This window comes from Nycticebus coucang, chromosome 2 (genome assembly GCF_027406575.1).
Source record: "Nycticebus coucang isolate mNycCou1 chromosome 2, mNycCou1.pri, whole genome shotgun sequence".
Classification (NCBI taxonomy): Eukaryota; Metazoa; Chordata; class Mammalia; order Primates; family Lorisidae; genus Nycticebus; species Nycticebus coucang.
In genome coordinates, this window is record NC_069781.1 from 10016834 (window position 1) to 10039645 (window position 22812).

The window sequence follows — 22812 nt, forward strand, 5'->3', positions numbered from 1 at the left end:
AGATTGAATCAACCTTAAATTATTATGCTTTCCTTCTCATTCTCAGTCGCTCCACATAAAAGTTTGTAAATTAATTACAATTTTTTTTCCTGGAACTTCTTAAAAATTCTGGTTGATATGCTGACACTGCGGCCAAAGGCTCTGATGGAGAAACCACAGATGAGCAGAGGTAGGCAAGGGGCTGGCCAGGGGGGCCGACGCTGCCACGGAAAGAGTGGGAGGGGACCCTTCCCCTCCTTGCCCAGGGCTCTCTGGGGAGTAGCTGTGTCAAACTGGAGACCTGGCAATTCTGAAAGAACTGTGTGAGGCACAAAAACCTCTTTTTTGTTTACTAGGAAGCCTCTTTCATTCAAAACTCAGCCATCTTTATTATTTCTGAATTCTGGGAAAAAATAATGTTTCACATTTTTACATTGGGGCTTCATATTTGCCAGTACATTTGATCACGTAATTCTCTCCAGAGTTTCTTTTGATCTTCTCAGCCCCTTCCCCCACCCCATGGTATGGTTTAATTCAGAGGTTCTAAGCCTGTGGGCCGTGACCCCTTTGAAACAATGAAAATACACTGCAGCATTAGGAAGGTTGAGAACCACTGGTTTAATAGGGGGGCTTGGCTGAGGTTACCTGTAAACTCTGACTCTCCCGCACAGTTCTAACACTCAGCCCAGAGCTCCATCCATGCTGACTACGGTGACATAACACGGAAAAGCTACACCTGTCAGCTTTCCAACAAACCCAGCAGTGTGGGTGCTGGGACATTTTGCAACAGTCCCTGGCGTGGTAACAGAGGCTGCTCCTCAGGGGGCCAGGCTGAAGAGACCAGAGCCCTGGCTGAGCTCAGGGGCTAGTGTCTCAACACTCAACTCAGGGGCAGGAGAGGGCACAGCCTGTCGGGTTGTATTTATTTTGCAGTTTCCTTATTTTGAATTACAGTTGTTCTGAAGTGGGTGGTCATGCAATTTGTCTTGGCTTGCCAATGCCCACTTAGCAAGATTCAGGTTTTTGAAATATTTTTGTTCCTGAATTTGTTAGCATCAGCTAAGTCCTTTGTTTGTTGTTTCTCAGTTTGTAATTTTAGTCCAGAGGGTGTAATTTTGTCCAGCAATGGTGCTTCCTAACATATTAGGAATATGGTGTTCCTACTGGTGTTGCTTTTGATGTACACACAATTCTCATTGTTAATTTGGGGCTGACATTGACTTTTCCTCCACTATACATATGGGATTTGGGATGGAGTAATTTTACATACCCTTTTTTAAACCTTGAAATGCTTTTAAAAATTCAAACTTAGCTCTACAAACTTATGTAAAATACCTGGTTGTTTAGGAAAGTCCTACTATATTACAACTATCTGGAAACAAAGTTGGTGGATTGAGGTGGGAAGAAACACACAGACGACCAGGTTTCTCCATCCCGTTAAAGCTAGCTTCATCACACATTGCTTCTGAGAGATTCTGGAGAAGAAAATGTTCCTACAGTGTAGTAGCCAGAAGCAGACAAATAACATCTTAAAATAGGATCAGCCACATTCCCTGTGTATGGAAAGATGTCTTTTTATAATGCAAATGGTTTACTTTCTGTTTACTCTTGGATACTCTGATTTAATTAATTAATTCGTTTTTTGAGACAGAGTTTCACTTTGTCGCCCTCGGTAGAGTGCCGTGGTGTCCTCTCTCACAGCAACCTCAAGCTCTTGGGCTCAAGTGATCCTCTTGCCTGAGCTTCCGGAGTAGCTGGGACTACAGACACCCGCCACAATGCCTGGCTATTTTTAGAGATGGGGTCTTGCTCTTGCTCAGGCTGGTCTCAAACTCCTGAGCTCAGGCAATCCATTGCCTCGGCCTCCCAGAGTGCTAGGGTTACAAGTGTGAGCCACCACACCTGGCCTGGATCCTGTAATTTTAAAGAACTCTTTTCCCTCTACCCAAAGCCTGTTGCTCAAGGGTTCCTAATGAAAATCTATGGAACCTGATGGCAGCTGTTAATACTATGGCTTGAGTCTCACACATGTGCACACTCACATGCAGATACAGCACCCCACACGATACACACGTGTGCACTCATACTACACGTGTGCACACCTCATACACATATGCTCACACGTGTGCACTCACACACGTACATTCACACAGAGGATGAGGGGAAAGCTCAGGAATGGTTCCTTGCTGAGGGGAAAAAAGTCACAACACGACTGCTGGGAAAGCATGAAGTACCTTTTGCTGGTAAAACAGGAATAGAGTTCTGATATGAACAGGCAGAATGCTGCTATCTTCTTTTTTCTTGCCCTCTTTTATTTTTTGGAAGAGAGAAGGGAGGTAGGGATGACATGAGCAGATGTGAGCTCTGCTGAGGGGATTTACTTGGCAGCAAGATGCAGAAAAAAGCACCACAGAGTCCGTTCCGTGGGCTTTGGGGCTCAGGATCCGGGAGCGGGGTTGGTGTGTGTGTGTGTGGGGGGTCACACCAAGACTCAAAGAAGTAAAAGATCAAGAATGATAACTCATTTGAGCTAAGTAATAAAGGCATGCTGGTACTGATATATTTATGGTTCTAATTTGTTTTTAAATTTGCTATAAAGAACCACCTTTAAACACAGCATAGTTTAACATTTAACCTAACACCCTATTTTTGCCTGAGTTCTGTCTGGGGTTGAGGCTGGGTATTATTTTAAAAATTAAATCAAAATAAATGACATGGAAATTCATAACTCTGCAGATTTGGGGTAAGCGACAGCCAATGACCTTACTTTAAAAGCTAACTATTTTAAAGGTAAGTGAGCAAAGACTTCTCATGTTCCAATCAACCCTCCTCACACTAAGTACTTTTCTGCAGAAGCAAATTGCAGCGTGGTGCCCCTCTGCCTGAAGACTCTGTTGGCTCCTGAAGCTGCCTCTCTAGCCACTTCCCTTGTCACCCAGCCCTGGCATACCCAAATAATTGAATCTCAGCTTTGGCACGTGACCAGCACACTACTAGTGATGGCTGTGTTTGTAAGTTTCTTTTTTTTTTGTAGAGACAGAGTCTCACTGTACCCCCCTCGGGTAGAGTGCCATGACGTCACATGGCTCACAGCAACCTCTAATTCTTGGGCTCACACGATTCTCTTGCCTCAGCCTCCCAAGCAGCTGGGACTACAGGCGCCCACCACAACGCCCGGCTATTTTTTTGCTGCAGTTTGGCCGGGGCTGGGTTTGAACTCGCAACCCTTGGCATATGGGGCCAGCGCCCTACTCACTGAGCCACAGGTGCCACCCGTGTTTGTAAGTTTCAAAGCTGAATTGGTTACAACTATGAGATAGAAGTTTGGTTGACATTTTTCTGATGAACCATTACCTAGATTATTTCTTTTCCTCCCAAAGTAGACTATTTTCAGCAAGTCCTAAGAAAACAGGGGTGATTTATTATTCTACATGTGTAAGAACTCAATAACCACATTTGTATTTACAAAGGTGTCATTCACATTCCACATATGCCTACATCACTCAGTAAAAAGACCAGTTTTCAAGCCAGTAAGATCTTTTGGAACATATGTCCTGTTAGTTCACAATGGAGGACAGCTCAGTGGTTTTCAGAAATGGCTGTGCACCAGAATTGCTCAGAACCCCTTTTGAAAAACACAGACTTCCAGCTCTACCCTAGACCCATCATATCAGAATTTCAGGGGTAAGACTCTCCCATGGTGATGTTTTCAAAGCTGCACAGGTGATTCTGCTTAGTATCCAAGGCTAAAGTAACCGATGACCTGTCAGTTCCATCCTAATACTGCATTTGCTTCTGTACAATTATGAAGCAGAACATTTTCTGTTACCTTTTGTATTTCAGGATGAAAAATCTCCCTGGGGCCTTTCTCAAATTTCTCCAGATTCATGGCACTGAAATAGAATACGCAGAATGAGCTTCAGTGTCATGGAAACTTAAGTAACGGGGAGCAAGTCTTAGTTCTTTAGAAAAGCTAAATCATATTTTCTAGAAAATCACAGCTGGATTCCCTGAAGAACCTGGCACTGAGGAGAGACAAAGCGACCAACGAGTGACCAGTGGATGAGTATGGACCGTAACCAAATACCACACTGTGCGTCCTTATACAACTGTCCCCGAGAGACACCCAGGCACGGAGAGAGGGAGGGAGGAGTCGGAAACATCTGTCTCAGCCAACCTTGCCTACTCTTCCAGATGCTTATTAGATGGTGTAATAAAGATTAACTGACATTTCCCTGTGACACAGGCAAAAGACCATCTCTCACAAGACTTTTTTGACGTTTTACTTTGGATAGGTAATGTTAATTCCCTTGAACACAAGTTCCCCTGGAGGGAAAGCAGGGAGGTTAAACTAGGTGGTCCCCAAGGCCCCTTTCAGTTGGGATTCCATTATCTATAAGTGAAAGGTAAAAATAATTTACCTTTACAATTTACACAGTATTCACAATACGCCAGGCACCCTGAGAAATGCTTTTCACGGATTTTCTCATTTAGTCCTGAGGCAAGTTCGATGTTATCTCCATTTTATTTTTAATTTTTTTCATCCCATTTTAAAGATCAGAACATTGAAGCTCAGAAGTTGAAGAACAGAACGACAAAGCTGGTGAAGGGCAGAGCCAGCACTTGAACCTGGGCTTATCTGGCTCCATAGTATTTATTGTTGTTGCAGTTTGGCTGGGGCCGGGTTCAAACCAGCCACCCTCGGTATATGGGGCCCTACTCACTGAGTCATAGGTGCCGCCCTCCATAGTATTTATATTTTAATTTCCTTTTAAGTTTTCAAGTTCATCTTTGTAACAAAAGAAGATAAAATCTTTTCTTCCACTGGCAGCAACCTTGGAAGCTGGGAGTCTCCCACACCTTTACAATCCTGCTGCACCTTGTCCTGGCTAGGAGAGCCACACCGGGAAGCTGGGGGACTACATGAAATTATAACGAAATGAAATGCCTGGTTTTTAAACAGAAAGAAAAAAGAGTGTAAGAGTAACTTATTTTAAGGGGGAGAAAAAGATTCACAGAAATCTTACGCCAGTATAATCCAGACTCTCACTCTCCAAGCAAGATAAGATTTATAGCTCCTTAGAAGCAGTAAGATATTTCTGTGCTCAGCACAAGTACGGACCTCTCGGTTGATGCTGTCTTAACGCAGGCTTCAGAACTGCTCAGGAGCAAAATCAAAAGGTCTAGGGCAGACTGGGTGAAGGTCTGCAATTTGGAGACAGCTAAGCTTGAAAATGGGATATACATTTTTTTACTTCTAATCTTGGTGTCTTTTAATCAGCCAGATGCCACTTTGGTGAGGATGAGGGGTAGCTCTTATGTATTGCCTAGGGATACTGAAAACAATCTCTTCTACCACAGCCTAGCAGCAGAATAGAGACGGGGTCAAAGGTTAACACCCAGGCCCTGGGGTCACATCCCAGCTCTGCGCTTCACCCGGCGGCGTGAGATCTCTGTCAGATCCCTTCACCTCTCTGAGGCTCCAATTCCCGATGACTCCAATGGCACTAATAATAGATCTGGAATGGCACTAATAATAGATCTAGTCATGGAGCTGTTTTCAGGGTTTACTCAGAGAACACTTGAAAAGCGTTCAGCACAGTGCCTGACAAGCAGAAGCTCCTGTTCTTGTGATGTAACGTCTCAGCTGGTGACAAAGCAACAGGCTGGTTGCGAGCTGTGGCATTCCCTAGGGCAGCTTGGGAGAGGGAGGGGAGGGAGGTGGGAAGGTGGGGGCAGGAGAGGCAGCTCGGCAAGGAGTAGCCAGATGTTCCATTCATTTAAATTTCTGTTCGGTAAAGAATAAGCACATTCTTCTCAGAGAAGCCTTTGCTGACATCTGGGTTTCTATTTCAAAGTAGAAAAATGAAAGGAAAAACATTTCTTGATTTTCTTTATAAAACCGAAGTATCTGAGTGCGAGCAAGAAGAAAGAAGCAGGACTTGGGCCTTGGATCCACCACACCCTGCCTGTGTGATCTCAGTTTTCTCCCTCAGAACCTCCCTTTCCTCATTTACCAAATGGGGACAGTCCCAGCACCCGTAAAGCAGGTGCTGTGACGATGACACAGGTAATGTGTGTCAAGTGCTCAACAAAGTATCTGGCACACAGACAAGGCTCAAGAAAATGGAAAGCTAACATCGGGATGATCACAGGAAAAAACAATTAATTCATAAGGGGCTCCAAATCCTGGCCTGGGGCTTCTATTCATTAGCACTCACCTTAAGATGGACTTCACAGAAAGAGTTTTTGTGGGGCTGTAGGGAAGGCATATTTTCTGGGTACCCTGGAAGAGTCGAAACACCAAGTCAGTGAGAAGCTCTGCTATGTCTCTGAAAGTGCCTCCCCCTGGCCGTTTAAAACAAGTGGTGTCCAGTCTTTCCCACTTTTCCTGGAGGGGGATGTGTGTGGGTAATCACATTCCACACCCCCTGCCCTTTCTAACACATGTGGGTTCAAGCAGGGCTCTTCAACTCACAGGGCCTCAGCGTCTTAGGCACTGTGGAGGGCAGGTGAGCCATCTTAACCCAGATGAGGAGATCTGGTCTCTGAGCCAAGAATCAGATAAGCCTCAAAGATTACAAGAAAATAGTTTCCACATGTTCAATGAAACCCAAATATAATGTCTCCAAATCAAAGAATTTTTGAACTAGAAATCACTTGAATCCTTCAGAGAGGTTTTAACAATGTCTACTTTCTTATTTATCTGTGTTCTCTTATTGAAGGTCTATTTTCTTCTCTCATTTATAAATGAGTACCCACTGTGACAAACTCATAGCAAGTACTCAATATTTGCTGGATGAAAGGGGAATGAATAAAGAATTGCCTGAATGACTCAGCCTCACGCCACCCATCTCACCAGAACAGATGGGTGGCGTTCTCTTCCTAATTGTCTAAGAAGAGAAGATACAGATTTAAAATCCACAAAAGATTTGCCCTACATGCTCAGCAAAAGGGATCATCACATAGTGCACATGTAAAACTTTCTTCCTAACTTTCACTAATAAAAGAACTGGCATCACAAAGGCTAGAGAAGGGTCAGGATATTTCTTGCAGGAAAAAGGCAAAGAATAAATAAGACTTTTCTCATGTTTTGGGGACACACCTGCCAATTCATCTGTCCAAGCCCTGAACTATGGGAGTTCAAGAATTTTTTCCAAGACTGCGATTTCTTTCCATAAACCCAACTTTCTTACTCACCTGGAAACCTGATACTCTCATCCCCTCAGGTCAGGGAGGAGGACATCTCTGCAGCCCAGCATCAGAAGCTGTGCTAGGCAGAGCCCTTCCACAGACCCTCCACGAGCTGAGGAAATGAGACCGAGCTTTCCTTTTTGTAGTTTATGTCATGGAGGTTTAAAATTTTTTACAAATATGGAGGAACATTACAGTAGAAACATACATTTCCAAATTCCGCAAATCCCACCTGTTGAGACTCGAGTCCCTCTGGCGCCTGGCCTTTTCACTGGCCCCAGCCGAGCCCCTGGGGGACACCGGCCTGTGGAGGGGAGGGTCTTGAGCAGCTCCTCTGGCACAGCCCCTACTTTGTCTACCTTTCTTCTCACTCCACACACCAAAGCAGTTTTAAAGAGAAGCCAAGGGCAGCCAGGGGGACACATGTGGCACAGGGAGGACTCCAGCCCTCTGCTGGGGACAGTGACATCTTCATGAGCTGCTTACGTATGTGTGAAACCCAGGGGTTGTGGGTTTGTATTTCTCTCCACCACACACTTCCTCCCCGGTCCCTTCCTCATGTAGCTTTCCAGACTCATATGTGAGTAAGCTGGCTCTGGGGACTATGTGATGCTCTGGCAGAGTTAAGGACTGTATATACCAGGCAACATGGGGCAGGCGTGCATGGCCAGCACTGCCTGCAGATGGTCCTGGGGCGTGTATGTGCCTGTCCACGCACACACGGACAGATGTTTAGAAGCCTGTTGCATGATTACCTCTGGGTAGTTGGCTTCTCTTCTCTTGCTGTGTTGTCTGGATGGCATTTTTACAGTAAGTATGAATCATTCTCCATACTTCCTTTCTGGAAGCCTCTTCTTTGTGTTTAAGGGAAACCCTGCAGAGACGGCATGGCTGTGTGGCAGGCCTATCTCTGTGCGCGGACGTGCATACGTGCAGAGTCTAAGCACGCATCTGGCCAGCGTCATACCCTGAGAGTGTGAGCTCTGTGGACTTCCATAGCCTCTAGCACCAGTTTTAGGCCAAGAGGGGCTTAATGACTGACCCCTTATGTCTGTGTTCTGCTTTGAGTTCTCAGTTCTTCTGTCCTTTCAGTACTTGTATCTGTGGCTAGAAGCAAACCGTTACCCTGCCCTAGGCACATAATCTGAGGCCTAGATGAGAGGCTCTGCAGGAGGCACTAGCATTTCTCAACAGTCCTGGGGCTCAAATCCCAGCCCCTTGGCTTTCTCAAATACCAGGTGAGAGCAGCCCTAGGGAGTGCCCCAGGGCCTTGGATTTCCCCATGCCAAGGACAGGACTTGAAGGGGTGGGAGGTGCTGCAAATATACCAAGGTAAGACCTGCAGGCCCCTGAGAACACCTGTACCGAGGCCCACTTCCCAGATGGCCTCTCACAGGAATCTTATGTCTGTGTACTGCGTGTACAATGAGTAGCGGTAAGTCAGCAGCTGCAAGCGTTGGTGACCAGAGAGATCACAGACTCAGGCCTGAGCCAGGGTCCCACCTCCTCACATTGCCCCACCCTTCAGGGGGTTGCCCCAGGGGTATGTAGAGCTTCTAGGTCAGAAGTTCAGAGACTAGCAGGACTTGGGGTCCACCAGCCCAAGAGTGACTTCACAACAAGAGGCAACTGGTTGGGACTGTGCTTTTCCATGACCTACAAGAGCCAGAGGGACCAGTTGCACCTCAGTGATTGCAAGTTCAGAGAGCAGATCAGCCAATCCATGACAGAAACCAGAAAGAACTGAGAGGGGCCGTGTGGATCCGAGGTCCTCTGTGTCCTTCTGTCACCACAAGCTCTCATAAGTCCTCTCCCATGGACCTAAATTCTATCTGTAAAAGGACTGTGAGGAAGGAAAGAAATCAGAAAGTCTAATGATTTGCCCAAAAAAGACAGAGTCACTCCAAAGAGAATACTCAAACCAGAAGACAGCAGAATGCTACAATTAGCAAACACAGATTAAATGAGTGTAAAAAAAAAGTAGGCGAGAAAACCAGGCTGCCTGGTGTACAAGATAAGGGGCTTTGGACAAAGGCATCATCACTTTCTACTAAGTGAATCATGAGAAGACTGTGACTTGGCCCTGGAGAGGACGGCACTTGGTCCCCACCACAGCAGTTATGTCCTGAAACGGCTGCATAAACTTTGCTCCCAGGGAGAGCTGGTACTTACTGTTTTCCTCCAAAGAATTGCACGGTATTGAGGGACACGCTGATTGTTTTGGTCAGAAAGTGTCACAGACAAGAAGAAGGGGCTCTTCTCTGCATCGTTTCCAATGTAGTTCTGATGGACTGGAAAAGACAGATTTAGAAAAGCAAGAATGCAACTGGTCCTGCTAGCCACACACAGCAGTGCACGATGCAGGTGGTGTCCAGCCCTTCCCACGTGGGCAGGGGACAGTAATCCCCACGCCAGCTCGGGATGGAACCCGATGGCTCTGCTAATCGTGCACTTTCCTTCCTCTGGCCAGTGACTGGCTAAGGGATGAACACGTGACCCGATCTGAGCCAATGAGACAGAAAGAGAAATCTGCCAAAGGGCTTTGGCTGCTCACTCCTAAGTACAGTCGTCTTCTTCCTCTCCTGGTGGTGTCTAGAAGTGATGCCTGGCATTGCTGCAACTATCTTGTTTGTGACTCTGAGGAGGGCCAGCCCAAGGGCCAAGTTGCCACACTAAGGATGGGAGGCTGAAAAGGTGAAAGGGTCTGGGTCCTTCACATTACCCAGCCTGGATCCTGCTGGGCCTCAGGGTTTCTGGTTACAGGCCCTGAGTTGGGTTTTCTCTTACTTGCAGCCGAAGGCATCCAAACTCATCTGGAAAGTCCTCACTGCTCTGGGCACTATGCTTGCGAGCATGGTGAAGATGACTTTCTCATTGATTTCCTTCTTCATAGACCCTTCTATACCCTCCCAAGAAATTATGCCTAGAATCTCTTAGAATAATATAGAGTCAGATTTCTTAAAAGGTATCACGTAGGTCTTCTCACACTCATGTCATAGCTCAAGCATCACACCTACAAATGAGTGCATTAGTCTGAGAAGCAATTTCTCTAACTCATTCCCACAATAGAGATTATTCCTCCATTCCCCAGACCCTTTGTCATAAGCCATACTCCTGTCTTCCATCATTCCATATTATTTTCACTTGAGCCCTTCACTATTAGGAACTAAACTCTTACTAGGTGCCAGGCTTAGTGTTACTCTTGTGTATCTCACTGAAACTTCTGTTTAAACCTGCTGGGCAGGTGCTAGTAACACTTTACAGAAAGGGGAATTGAGTCTCAGAGAAGTGGAGAGTAACTAGTGTAAGGTCGTATGATTACTAATGGCCAGAATTTAAACCCATTCTAAGGCTCTGTGAGGGCAGAGTAGTAGGTGATAAACAAATCCTTGTCACCAATGAATGTATGGAAGATGCCAGAGCTGCAGTCTAATGCCTCTCTAGTTCTATACTGGCCCTTCGCCCCAGGGAACCGATCCTCTCCCTCCCTGCCTTAAACTAAGTGTTCAAAACCCACCATAGACTAGGCACTTGCCTTATAAAGTCTAATGAATTTTATCAATTCTGAGAAATTATTTTTATCTCTTGAATCACTCATTCAGGTTATTTAATGCCCTTGTTAATTTCTCGGGAACAAAAACCAGCTGCACTGCCCCCTCCAACCATTAAAAAAAATTCTGAGCAAAACTCTTGGAGCTGAGACTGAATTGGATCTTTTAGGCTATAAAGCCTTGACCTTGACGTGGAAACGGTCTCATGGGACATATCTCAGGTCCCTAAATTGGTTAGTTTCACTTATATAGGTTACCTGAAATTACACTAATTTTCATTTTGAATCTCCTTTTTTCCCAACCACCATAATGACATAATTACCTTGTCCTAAGAAATACTTGAAATACCATCTGGTGTGGTATTCCGGGTTCTCTAAGTGCACGTCTGTTCGTCTCCAAGTACCTGGCAGAGCAGTTGCATTCTGCAATGGAACAGAGTTGTGACATTAAGAGGCTGATTCAGAAAGTAAACATGAAGCTGGCAATCAACCAGAGGACAAAGAGCTGGAAAAATCATTGGTAACCTGTATAACCAAAGGCTGTAGCCACGAGCTTTCATACCCCATCTGAATTCACATTGTGTGTGTACCAGGAGGTCTTTGGGCCGAGGGAAAAGGAACCAGTGAACCAGTGAGTTCAGCTGTTTCTAAATTAGTGCAAAGTACCTCTCCTTTCTAGCCTGAAGCTTCCACAATATTTGGGAGTTGATGCCCCCTAGAGGTACCCTCTCCTCTTTGTCACTCTGTAATACACACAATGCGCCTCCATCTCTGCAGCATTTTACTCAAGTTTATGTGTTTGGCAGAATTTTAAAAATTTATCATAAAAACTACCCCAACTATTGTGGAAAATATGGATGAATATGATGAGTAGTCTAAATCCTATGTCCAAAGATAACTGCTATTAATATTTTGGTATGGTTTTTTCTAAGTTTTTTTCCTATGCTTAAACATATGTATTTTTCTTAATATAATGGAACCATAGAGAATATACAATTTTGTGGCTTATGTTTTCCCTTAATAATAGTTTTTCCATGTCAATAAATATATTTCTACAATGTTAATCTTGATGGCCCTGCCTTATTTTATTATATAGAGATAACTATTTAATAATACTGGACAATTAGGCTGCTTCCATTTTTTTGTTAAATAAAGTTGTGATGAATGTCTTCCAATTCCACATCTGCATACTTACTCATCCCATTATTTCTTTAGGACAAATTCTTAGAAGTTGGATTGCTCTGAAAAGCATATGCACGTTATCAAGGATCTGCAGTGCAATGCCGCCTGACTCACAGAAGGCCGTAGAGCAGTGGTGCAGGGGGCCCTCTTCCCTGTACCTATGGCGTTTCCTCTTTACAATTTAATGGCAAAAATGTAATCTCAGTGCTGTTTTTTGTTTGTTTGTTTGTTTTTGGCTGGGGCTGGGTTTGAACCCGCCACCTCTGGCATATGGGACCGGCGCCCTACTCCTTGAGCCACCGGCGCCACCCCCTCAGTGCTGTTTTTAATTGTGTTTGTTGGTATAAGAGCTGTATTGAATGTTTTCTGCATATTTTTACTGGTCTCTAATTCTTCTTCTGTGTGTTACCTATTTATGTTCCACGTCCATTTTCCATCACTGTATTCTTTTTCTTAATGATTTGGGAAATATTTGAAATAGGTTGCAAATAATTTCTTCCAAGTAAATTTCTGCTTTAAAACTTGGTTTACATTATTTTTGGCTGCATGTTTTAAAATGTTTATGGAAGGAAATTTTTCATATTTTTCCCTTTATGGGCTTCTGCCTTTAGCATCATTGCATAAAAAAATCTTTTCTGGCTCGGCGCCTGTGGCTCAAGCAGCTAAGGTGCCAGCCACATACACCTGAGCTGGCGGGTTCGAATCCAGCCTGGGCCGCCAAACAATAATGACGGCTGCAACCAAAAAAAAATAGCTGGGCGCTGTGGCGGACACCTGTAGTCCCAGCTACTTGGGAGGCAGAGACAAGAGAATCGCCTGAACCCAGGAGTTGAGGTTGCTGTGAGCTGTGATGCCACAGCACTCTACCCAGGGCAACAGCTTGAGGCTCTGTCTCAAAAAAAAAAAAAAAAATCTTTTCTATCTTAGCATTAATGAAACTATTTACTTCTATCTTCATTTAGATCAGTGGTTCTCAACCTTCCTAATGCCGTGACCCTTTAATACAGTTCCTCATGTTGTGGTGACCCCCCAACCATAAAATTATTTTCATGGCTACTTCATAACTGTAATTTTGCTACTGTTATGAATTGTAATATAAATATCTGGTATGCAGGATGTATTTTCATTGTTACATAGGAGTCACAACTCACAGGTTGAGAACCACAGATCTGGATGTTCTATGGTTTCATTTTTGTATTTCACTCTTTTTCTTGCATTTATTTTTAGTTTGATGCATGCTATGAGGTAAGAAGCAACTTTTCCTGATAGTTCATCAATATAACCCAGTTCCATAATAATTATTGAACACTCTGTCATTCCCAGCCCTTGAAAGGCATTAAATACTTTGACACTAAATGTCTGATACTTGTGAAGCCTAGGCTGAGACTGTGTTAGTCAGGAGCATTGCTGAGGGACTGGCCATCACTCCACGGCAGCTCTGCTGACACCTCCACTGTGCTGTGTTCCATATAAGACAGGCAACCAGAACACACTTTCTGACTTTGACAAGCCTCTAGCAATTTGCTAGATGTTGTGGTCAGTTTCTTTGTCATGTTGAAGTTGTTTCCTTCAATTCTGAGTTTACAAAGAAGCTTTTCTCAGGAATGAATACTGAATTTTATCAAAAGCTTTTTTGGGGGGCCCACTGTTGAGAAAAGAGTTTAAATAGGGCAAGATCACCATATGTGATGTAATGAGTTATTGTATTGTAATAGCCCTTCTATGGCGGATGGTCCTTAGATTTCTGAAGGTATCCTACCAGGTCATGGTATATTATTATTTTCATATTATTTCTGGACTTAAAAAAATGATTTATGTATCTTATTTGTCTGCGAGATGAATCTATAGGCTTCTTTCCTATATATATTTCTGTCATGATTTCAGGGTTATGTTACCTTATAAAATGAATTAGGAAGCTTTCTGTTTCTGTCACTGCTCTGGAAATAACTGACGTTCATTGAGAGTGATCTAAATGCCAAGTGTAAGAACTTTAATCCATCACCTCCAGAACTACCACCTCCAACTTTGTGAGACGGATCCTGTTTTACCCCCCTACTTGCAGACATAAGACTTACAGAGTTTTAGTCTGTTGCCTGAGGTTGCAGAGATAATAAGTAGTGGGGCTGCACTGAAACCAGTTCCCATTACAAAGGTTATTTTTTTCTTTTTATATCTTAGCCATTACATCATCTTTTGTGACCCTTTTTATGTCCTGCTTTTTTAACCTATTACAGAGTAAAAATGTAGGTTAAAGTTCTAGCAGTACTGTGCTTTTTAGTGGATTTTCCTGAATTATTAAAGATTAGTTATTGCTACATATATACATCTTTATTTGGAAATAATGTTAAACTTAAAAGCTGCAAGAATATGAAGTGTGCAAAGAGCATCTGTTTACCCTTTACCAGATTCATCTACTGTTAACATTTTACCCCAGCTGGTCATTTGTCCCCCACCCTGCCCCGATACACACACAATATTTTTCTAAACCATTTATGACTCAGATGCATAAATGATAGCCCTTTGTCCTTAAATATTTAGTGTGTGTTTCTCAATCATTGTTACGTTTCTTTAGACTCACTTAATCTGGAACGTTTCCACAGGCTTTGTCTTTATGACATTGGCGCCTTGAAGAATGTGGCATCTACTTGCCCTCATTTTTTAGATAAAGCATTCCTCATTTGGGTTTGTCTGATATTTCCCCAAGATCAGAAGCAGGAGATGCAGACCTGGCTGGAACACCACGAAAGGGAAGCTTGTCCTTCTCAGCTTATCAAAAAACCCATCTTCTCCTCACTGGTGATGTTAATTTTCATCACCGGTTCAAGATGTGACTCAAGCGGAACATACCGTTGGATTTTGCTCCGTGTAGGGTTCTGCATGGTTTATTGTCAGTGCAGATTCACTTTATAACTGTGAACCACCAGCGGTACTGCTGGTCCCCAGTTCCTTCCACTGTGCCATTGGGCAGCAGGCAGCTAAGAGACGACCCCACGGCCACCGGCCTTGGCTAATCAGACACAGGTGGAGGGTGGGGTTGGGGCCAGTCCGATTCCACAGGAGTTGCTGTCATGGTCTCAAAGCCCAGGAACCCAGAAAGCTCTAGCAAAGCCAGGAGAAGAAACTCTTGTGATGGAGATATTTAACCTTCTGGAACCTCCAAGACTGGCAAGGCCCAGAGAGGTTCCTTTGACATAGCGATGACAGAGATTAGTTCAGGGCTTCACAGATTCCTTAAAATGTGCACTCTGGGCCTAGGAGACACTCTTCTCAGGATCTCTGTGGTTGGGGCACCTGAATCTGAGATTTACCAGCACCCAGGTGATTCTAATGCACACAACTTTGAGGAACAATGTTCTATACCTGTTCTAAAAGAACCCAGGGTGTGGGTGGCGCTTGTGGCTCAGTGAGTAGGGTGCCAGCCCCAGGCAAACTGCAAAAAATGGCCCGTTGTGGCAGGTGCCTGTGGTCCCAGCTACTCGGGAGGCTGAGGCAAGAGAATCTGCCTAAGCCCTGGAGCTGTAGGTTGCTGTGAGCTGTGATGCCATGACACTCTACCAAGGGCGACAAAGTGAGACTCTGTCTCAAAAAAAAAAAAAAAAAAAAAAAAACCCAGGACGCGGGGAGGCTGCTGAATGCAGCAAAACAAATACACCTTTATTTTCCCTAACTTCTAATTAAAAGTTAGTGTTCAATTATGAATGTATGCAAAAAAAACTACAGTAAAATTTCACCAAAAAAACCCTCCACCCAGTTATTTTCAGAACTCATTATAGTAATTGCAAATATCTCAAAATACCATTTCTATTCTTCACCATTCAAAATTACAGCAGTTATCAGACCCACTGCGTCACCATTCAAAATTACAGCAGTTAGGAGACCCGCTGCTGAATTTATTATTTAGTATATTAAAAAGTATATAACTATATCATGAATTAGGTTTTGAAAAATCATTTTGAGAACTATTTCGACACAGCTATTTTTCTTTATAATCCCATGTACTGGTATTTTATTTTATGCATTTAAAATACCTGAGAAGGGGTCTCCAGTCTTCACCAGACTGCCAAAGGGGCCTGGAGGCACAGAAAGTGACGCACATACTCTGGAGCAGTGATTTTCAACCGGTGTGCTCCTGTGTGACAATCTTAGGTGTTCCATGGAAATTTTTAAAGATCATTAATTAAATTATTTTTGAAGGAAGTTCAAAGCACAGTAAGTATATTCTTTTTCTTTAACTCTTTTTTTTTTTTTTAATCAACAAAATTTAAGTGTGCCGGGGAAGTTTAACTATAGGTTCAAGTGTGCTGTGCGATACAAAAGGATGAAAGTCACTGCTTTAGAGGAACTTGCATTTGCAGGATGGGATGCCACAGGCACCACAGGGAGGGCGACACAGCACATCTCAGGAAGAGAGGGGACTCTGGGTGCTGTACCAACTGCCACATGAGGGCTTTTTAAATGATTAGAAAGTTACTTATTTGACTTTCATCTTCACTGAATACTTAACTGAAATGGGAAGAAAAAATCCCAACACCAAAAAGGCTGTGAGTCTCCAAGAGCAAGACACTTCCTGTCCCTGGTTTTTTAATTAATTATTTTTTTTTTTTTTTGTGGTTTTTGGCCGGGGCTGGGTTTGAACCTGCCACTTCCAGCATATGGGGCCAGTGCCCTCCTTTGAGCCACCCTCCCTGGTTATTTTTTTACTTTTTTTTTTTTGGAGACAGAGTCTCCCTATGTCACCCTCGGTAGAGTGCCGTGGTGTCACAGCTCACAACAACCTCAAATTCTTGGGCTTAAGCGATTCTCTTGCCTCAGCCTCCCAAGTAGCTGGGACGACGGGCGCCCACCACAATGGCCTGGCTATTTTTTGCTGCACTTGTCATTGTTGTTTAGCAGGCCCTGGGCCGGGCTCAAACCCGCCACCCTCAGCGTATGTGGACGGCACTGTAATCACTGTGCTACAGGTGCAGAACCATTGTCCCTTGTTATCAATAATATAAGCACATATGGCGAGGTGCAAAGACAGGAATACATACAGGACCTGGCAAAAGCAACCAAGACTACACCAGAGAACCAAGCAAAACCCTCTGCCCAGGACCCTGCAGAATAACTCTGAAAATGTTCTGCTGTCTGATGACGTGTTACCTCGGTGGCACAAAGTGAAGGGAACAAAGAAACATAGGGCTAAATGATTATTTTACATGTCCATGCTTGTAACTATTACCTGGATCAAGAAAGAAAATATACTCATTTCCCCAGTTGTTACCCAATTGTACCCCCAAAGGTAACCACTATCGTGACTTCTATTACCACCAGTTAGTTTTACCTGCTCTTGAACATCGCGGAAATGAAACCATGCTGTGCGTATTCACCCAAGTCGGGCTTTGTGTCCATCAACATCCTGTCTGGGACATTCGCCCATGTTACTGCTGTGGCAATTCACTATTTTTCATTGTCACCCAGTAGTCCCTGGGATGAATGCCACAATTTATGCATTCATTTTTCAGTTCTTGGACATTTGGATTATTCCTGGGTTTTGGCTATTAACTAGAAAGCCCCAGCTCACACCTGCAACCTCAGCACTTTGGGAGGCTGAGGTGAGAGGATCATCTGAGGCCAGGGGTTAAAGACCAGTCTGGATAACATAGCAAGACCCTGTCTCTAAAAAAAAAAAAGTTGGTTGTGTTGGCATGTGTCTGTAGTCCCAATTACTTGGGAGGCTGAGGCAGGAGGACTGCTTGAGTTCAAGAGTTCAAGGTCACAATGAGCTATGATCCTGCCAGTGTACTCCATCCTGGGCAAGACAGTGAGTCTCTGTCTCAAAATAAAACAAAATAAAGCTACTAAGACCATTCCTTGTCTGTCTTTTGGTGTATACAAGCACTCATTTCTGTTGGGTATACATTCTGGGACACAATAGGGTGCAAACATTCAGTTTAGTAGATACTGACAGTTTTGCAAAAGGGATATGCCAATTTATACTCATATTAGCAATGTATATAAAGAGTTCTAGTTATTCCACATCCTCTAATCAAACTTTTAACATCTCAGTCCTTTTATTTTCAGTAGTTGTAGAGTGGGTGCGTTAGTACCTAAGTGCGGTTTTAATTTGCAATAAATTCTATTTTAAGTGTGACTTATGTTATAAAGGGTTTCAGAGACACAGAATTTTATGGTAACAAACAGGCGCACGTTTGTTTAACATCAACAAGAATGTTAGGAGGAAATACACTAAATATACTAATGGATATACTTTCCAGATAACTGAAATTTAACACTGTGAACACCCACACTTATTTTATGCCTTCTTAGGTAAACTTGTGTTAAAAGATATGCTGGAGAATAATGAACTCAAATCATTCTATGCTGCAGATGTGATTGTAAAACCGCCCTTACAAATGAGGAGGGGGTGCAAGGCAAGAACCAGCTAGAGTAAGGGCCCCCAAAGCTCTGTGAAGGAACTGGCCTACCTAAAATAATGATCAAAATCAGCCACCATCCCCTCATTTGCTTGATAATAGTAACTGACCCCTTGTTTGCGTCTCTATAATTGCTACTCTAGAGGACACAGGTGGTAGCCGTAAAAAGTTAATTTTTATCCATAAATGACATCACCTGTTTGGAACCTAGGAGTTGTTTTTGAGATATCTTTCAGGTCCTGCATTTCAGTGACTGACTAACCCACCCAATAAACTGACTCAACTAGTCTTGGACCCCCATCCAACTAACTGCATTCTAGTGGATGGGTTGATCCACCCACCAGTGGCCTACACCGAAGGACTGCTAATTCTGCCCTGAAACAGCCAAATTAACAGGTCCAAGTAGCTGGGACTACTGGTGCCAGCTGCAAAATTTTCTTTTTCTTTTTTTATTTTTGAGACAGAGTTTCACTATGTCGCCCTCGGTAGAGTGCTGTGGCGTCACAGTTCATAACCTCAAACTCTTGGGCTTAAGCGATTCTCTTGCCTCAGCCTCCCAAGTTGCTGGGACTACAGGCGCCCGCCACAATGCCCAGCTATTTTTTGTTGTTGTTGTTGCAGTTGTTTAGCTGGCCTGGGCTGGGTTTGAACCTGCCACCCTCGGTATATGTGACTGGCACTGTAACCACTGTGCTATGGGCAGAGCCAGCAAATTTTTCAATTTTTAGTAGAGACAGGGTTTTGCTCTTGCTCAGACTGGTCTCGAACTCCTGAGCTCAAGCTATCCTCCCGCCTTGGCCTCTCAGAATGCTAGGATTATAGGCAGGAGCTAGGATTACAGCACCTGGCCTCTACATAAAATTTGTAAAAAATTGGCCAAAGTGGGGCGGCGCCTGTGGCTCAGTCAGTGGGGCGCCAGCCCCATGTGCCGAGGGTGGTGGGTTCAAACCTGGCCCCAGCTTGACTGCAACCAAAAAATAGCCGGGTGTTGTGGCGGACGCCTATAGTCCTGGCTGCTCGGGAGGCTGAGGCAGGAGAATCGCTTAAGCCCAGGAGTTGGAGGTTGCTGTGAGCTGTGCGAGGCCACGGCACTCTACCGAGGGCCATAAAGTGAGACTCTGTCTCTACAAAAAAAAAAAAAAAAAAACCAAACAAAAAAAAAAAATTGGCCAAAGTGATTTGTGCCTGTAGTCCCAGCTATCCCAGAGGTTGAGGCAGGAGGTACATTTGAACTCAGAAGTTTGAGGCTGCAGTGAGCTATGATGATGACACTGTACTCCTGCCTGGGTGACAGAGCAAAACCAAACCAAACCAAATGAGAATACAACAGTCGAGAAAAGCACAAAGTGAAGAGTCAAGGTTCTCTAATCTCTTCCCTGACTTCTCATCTCCGTTCTCCAGAACGAATTACTGTTATGTCTTTAGGTATCCTTTTGGAAATGTCATTGCATATTGACAAGGATTAATATATTTATCTTTTTTCATTTTTAAGAACAATGGGATGACATGATACAGATCTTTCTGGAATTTGCTATCATGCCTAACACTGTATCTTAAACATTTTTTTATGGTAATACAGACACCATTTCCTTATTATAGTAGCTACTAAGTATTCTATTGTGTAAAGGTACCATACTTTACACAGTCATTCCTCTACTGATGAAAATGGAGGGTTTTTTTCCTACCTTAAATAATAGGCTGGGTATAGTGGCTCATGTCTGTAATCTCAGCACTTTAGGAGGGTGAAGTGGGAGGATCATTTGAGGCAAGGAGTTCAAGACTAGCCTGGGCAACTTAGCAAGACCCATTTGTACAAAAAAATGAGAAAATTAGCAAGGCATGGTAGCACATGCCTGTCTGTAGTCTCAGCTATTTGGGAGGCTGAGACAGGAGGATTGCTTAAGCCCAGGAGTTGGAGGCTGCAGTGAACTATGATGATACCACTGCACTCTAGCTGGGGCAACAGAACAAGACCCTGCCCCCCTCAAAAGAAAAAAAAACTGCAATACACATCCTCTAATAGGACAGTTGGCCAAATGGCATAATTATTGTAAATTTCCCTCCCCAAAGCCTGTAGGACATTACATATCCCCCGACAGTGTACAGGAGAATCCTCCCCATGCTAAGGAAGATAGATTTGTAAAAAGCTGAAAGATTGTCCCCTCTGTGCCACCATTTACTAATTGATATATACTAGTGAGCTGTACGGAAAGTCCCCAGTGATCCACCCAGGGGTCACACTGGTTTTAATTAATAATCTGCGTGAGCAGACAGATGGCACGATCAGCACATCTGAGGGTAACCTGAAGCTGCTCAGTGGACTGGCTAAGAGGATAGGGACAGAAGCAAGATGTCACAAAAAAATTTTTGACAATTAGCAATTCTGGGACATGCTACTGAGATTAAATTTAACGTGGGCAATACAAAATTCTACAGCAAGGCACAAAGTACAAATCGCTCAAGTAAAGGACAGGGAAGACCGGGTGCTACACGGTAAGATTCACCTCCCTGTTCCCACATTAGGAAATGGAGGCTTAGAGGTGTTGAATTGTAAACTAGTAAGCAGTAGGGCTGAAGTTAAAACCCAGGTTTGTTTGACTCCAGATCGTCTCTGCTATACCACGAAGCTGCCTCACAGCTAAACAGTGGCAGGCGTGAGAAAGACTGGGAGGTTGTATATTGCAGGTCCATGGTGACTCAGCAGGCTTCATGCTAAGAGGTGGGGTGTCCATAGCAAGGAAGGGGACCCTCTCCATGCAGTGGCTGTGTGGAGCACACACAGCGCCCTGTGTTCAGTTTGAAAGATTCATGAATGACCTCACAGGTGTCCAAGGAAGAGCAATGAGGGTGATGGTGTGGAACTGATTCTGAGTCTTGGGAGGAAAACAACAAAACTCTTCAAATGCTTGGAGGCCAATGGGGCTAGATGGCTCAGACTTACACTATACTATGAACCATGGGACAAATAGAAACTCAGTGGAAAAAACAGACAGATGAATTCTGTTCAATAAAAAGACCTTTCTAGCAATTAGAGATTCTGAAAATGTAATGTGGTATATCAGGAAATACATGTTTAGTCTTTACCCCTGGTTCCTGACACAGAGCTCCTAAAACCTTTGGAATTTTCCTGAATGACAGGAGCATCTTCTATTCTAAGGAAAGGGTTCCTGGGCAGCTGTAGGATGGGAGTTGGTTGCCAGAAAGACCAAGCCTTGATTAGACAGTCCACTCACCAAACCTCCAGGGAGAGAAGAGGGACTGGAGATTGAGTTAGTCATCAATGGCCAAGGACCTAATCAATCAAGCCGATCTGATTAAATCTCCACGAAAACCCTTGGACAGTGGGGTCAGGGGACTTCCCAGTTGGCGAATGAGCCGATGTGCTGGGAGTCCAGACACAGCCCGAGCAGATGCAGAAGCTCTGCACCCCTCACCCACCACTGTACCTTGCCCTGTGTGTCTCTCCCATTTGACTACTTCCAAGGCTCAGCCTTTATAATAGATCAGTAATAGCAAGTAAAGTGCTTTCCTGAGTTCTGTGCGTGATGTCAGCAACTTCTGCCACCTGAAGAGGGGGCTGTGGGAACCTCTGACTTTGCAGCTAAGTCGGTCAGAAGTCTGGGTAGCCTGGGGACCCAACACTTGTGACTGACTTCTGAGGTGAGGCCAATCTTGTTGAACTCAGCCCTTAAAACCTGTGGCGTCTGACACTTAACTCCAGGCAGTTGCTGTCAGAACTGGTTGGTGTCTATCTAGGGCAGTGGTTTTCAATCTTCCTAAAGCCTTGACCCTTTAATACAGTTCCTCATGTTGTGGTGACCCCCAACCATAAAATTATTTTCATTGCTACTTCATAAATAATTTTGCTACTGTTATGAATGGTAATGTAAACATCTGATATACAGGATGTATTTAGGCAACCCCTATGAAAGGGTCTTTTGACCCTCAAAGGGGTCACGACCCCCAGGTTGAGAACCGCTGATCTAGGGGTAGCAAGCTTCTTGTTACTGGCAATGTGCTTAGGCAGGGAAGCAGCAGCTCGCAGCTGGCAAAACTGCGGCAGGGACCTACACTCTGGGTGTGGGACCAGATGAACTCCGAGACAGAGATACAGTCTGCGCTGAAGGATGCTGAGCCGCAAGCTGTTCAGCAGCCCACGATACGGGAGTGGAGAGCAAGCTTTAGGGATGTCACAGTGTTTTGACATTCATGTGGCTTCCATGTACATGCTCAGGGCACTCACTTCATGAAACTGATCCAGACCAATGAGATGCTATCCAGCTCCCTGCTGCATCACACGGGGGAGTGCTACATACCAGTTTCAAAGGGTGGGCCACATACAGCTCTGTGAAAGAAAAAGTGAGTCCTTCACCATGGCAACCTCAGAAGCACTTGCAGAGGCCTTGACCTCTCTGGGATGTCCCTGGTAAGGCCCTGCCTGGCCATTCTGTCTCAAGGTGGGCTGTACCTGTTATGTCACATCCTGGTTCC

The 22812-nt window shown here is 44.3% G+C and overlaps 1 protein-coding gene across 14 annotated transcripts in view; it reads right to left on the reverse strand.

Annotated features, from left to right (window-relative positions):
- The window catches only part of GARNL3 (GTPase activating Rap/RanGAP domain like 3), a 158797-nt gene that overhangs the window by 60214 nt on the left and 75771 nt on the right, over positions 1 to 22812 (reverse strand). For all 14 annotated transcript variants that reach the window (XM_053561886.1, XM_053561963.1, XM_053561877.1 and 11 more), the window contains 4 exons: positions 11047 to 11146; positions 9346 to 9464; positions 6201 to 6265; positions 3809 to 3872 (listed from right to left, as the gene is read on the reverse strand). In XM_053561886.1, the coding sequence (XP_053417861.1) occupies positions 3809 to 3872; positions 6201 to 6265; positions 9346 to 9464; positions 11047 to 11146 (348 nt within the window). The remainder of the gene's footprint in view (positions 1 to 3808; positions 3873 to 6200; positions 6266 to 9345; positions 9465 to 11046; positions 11147 to 22812) is intronic.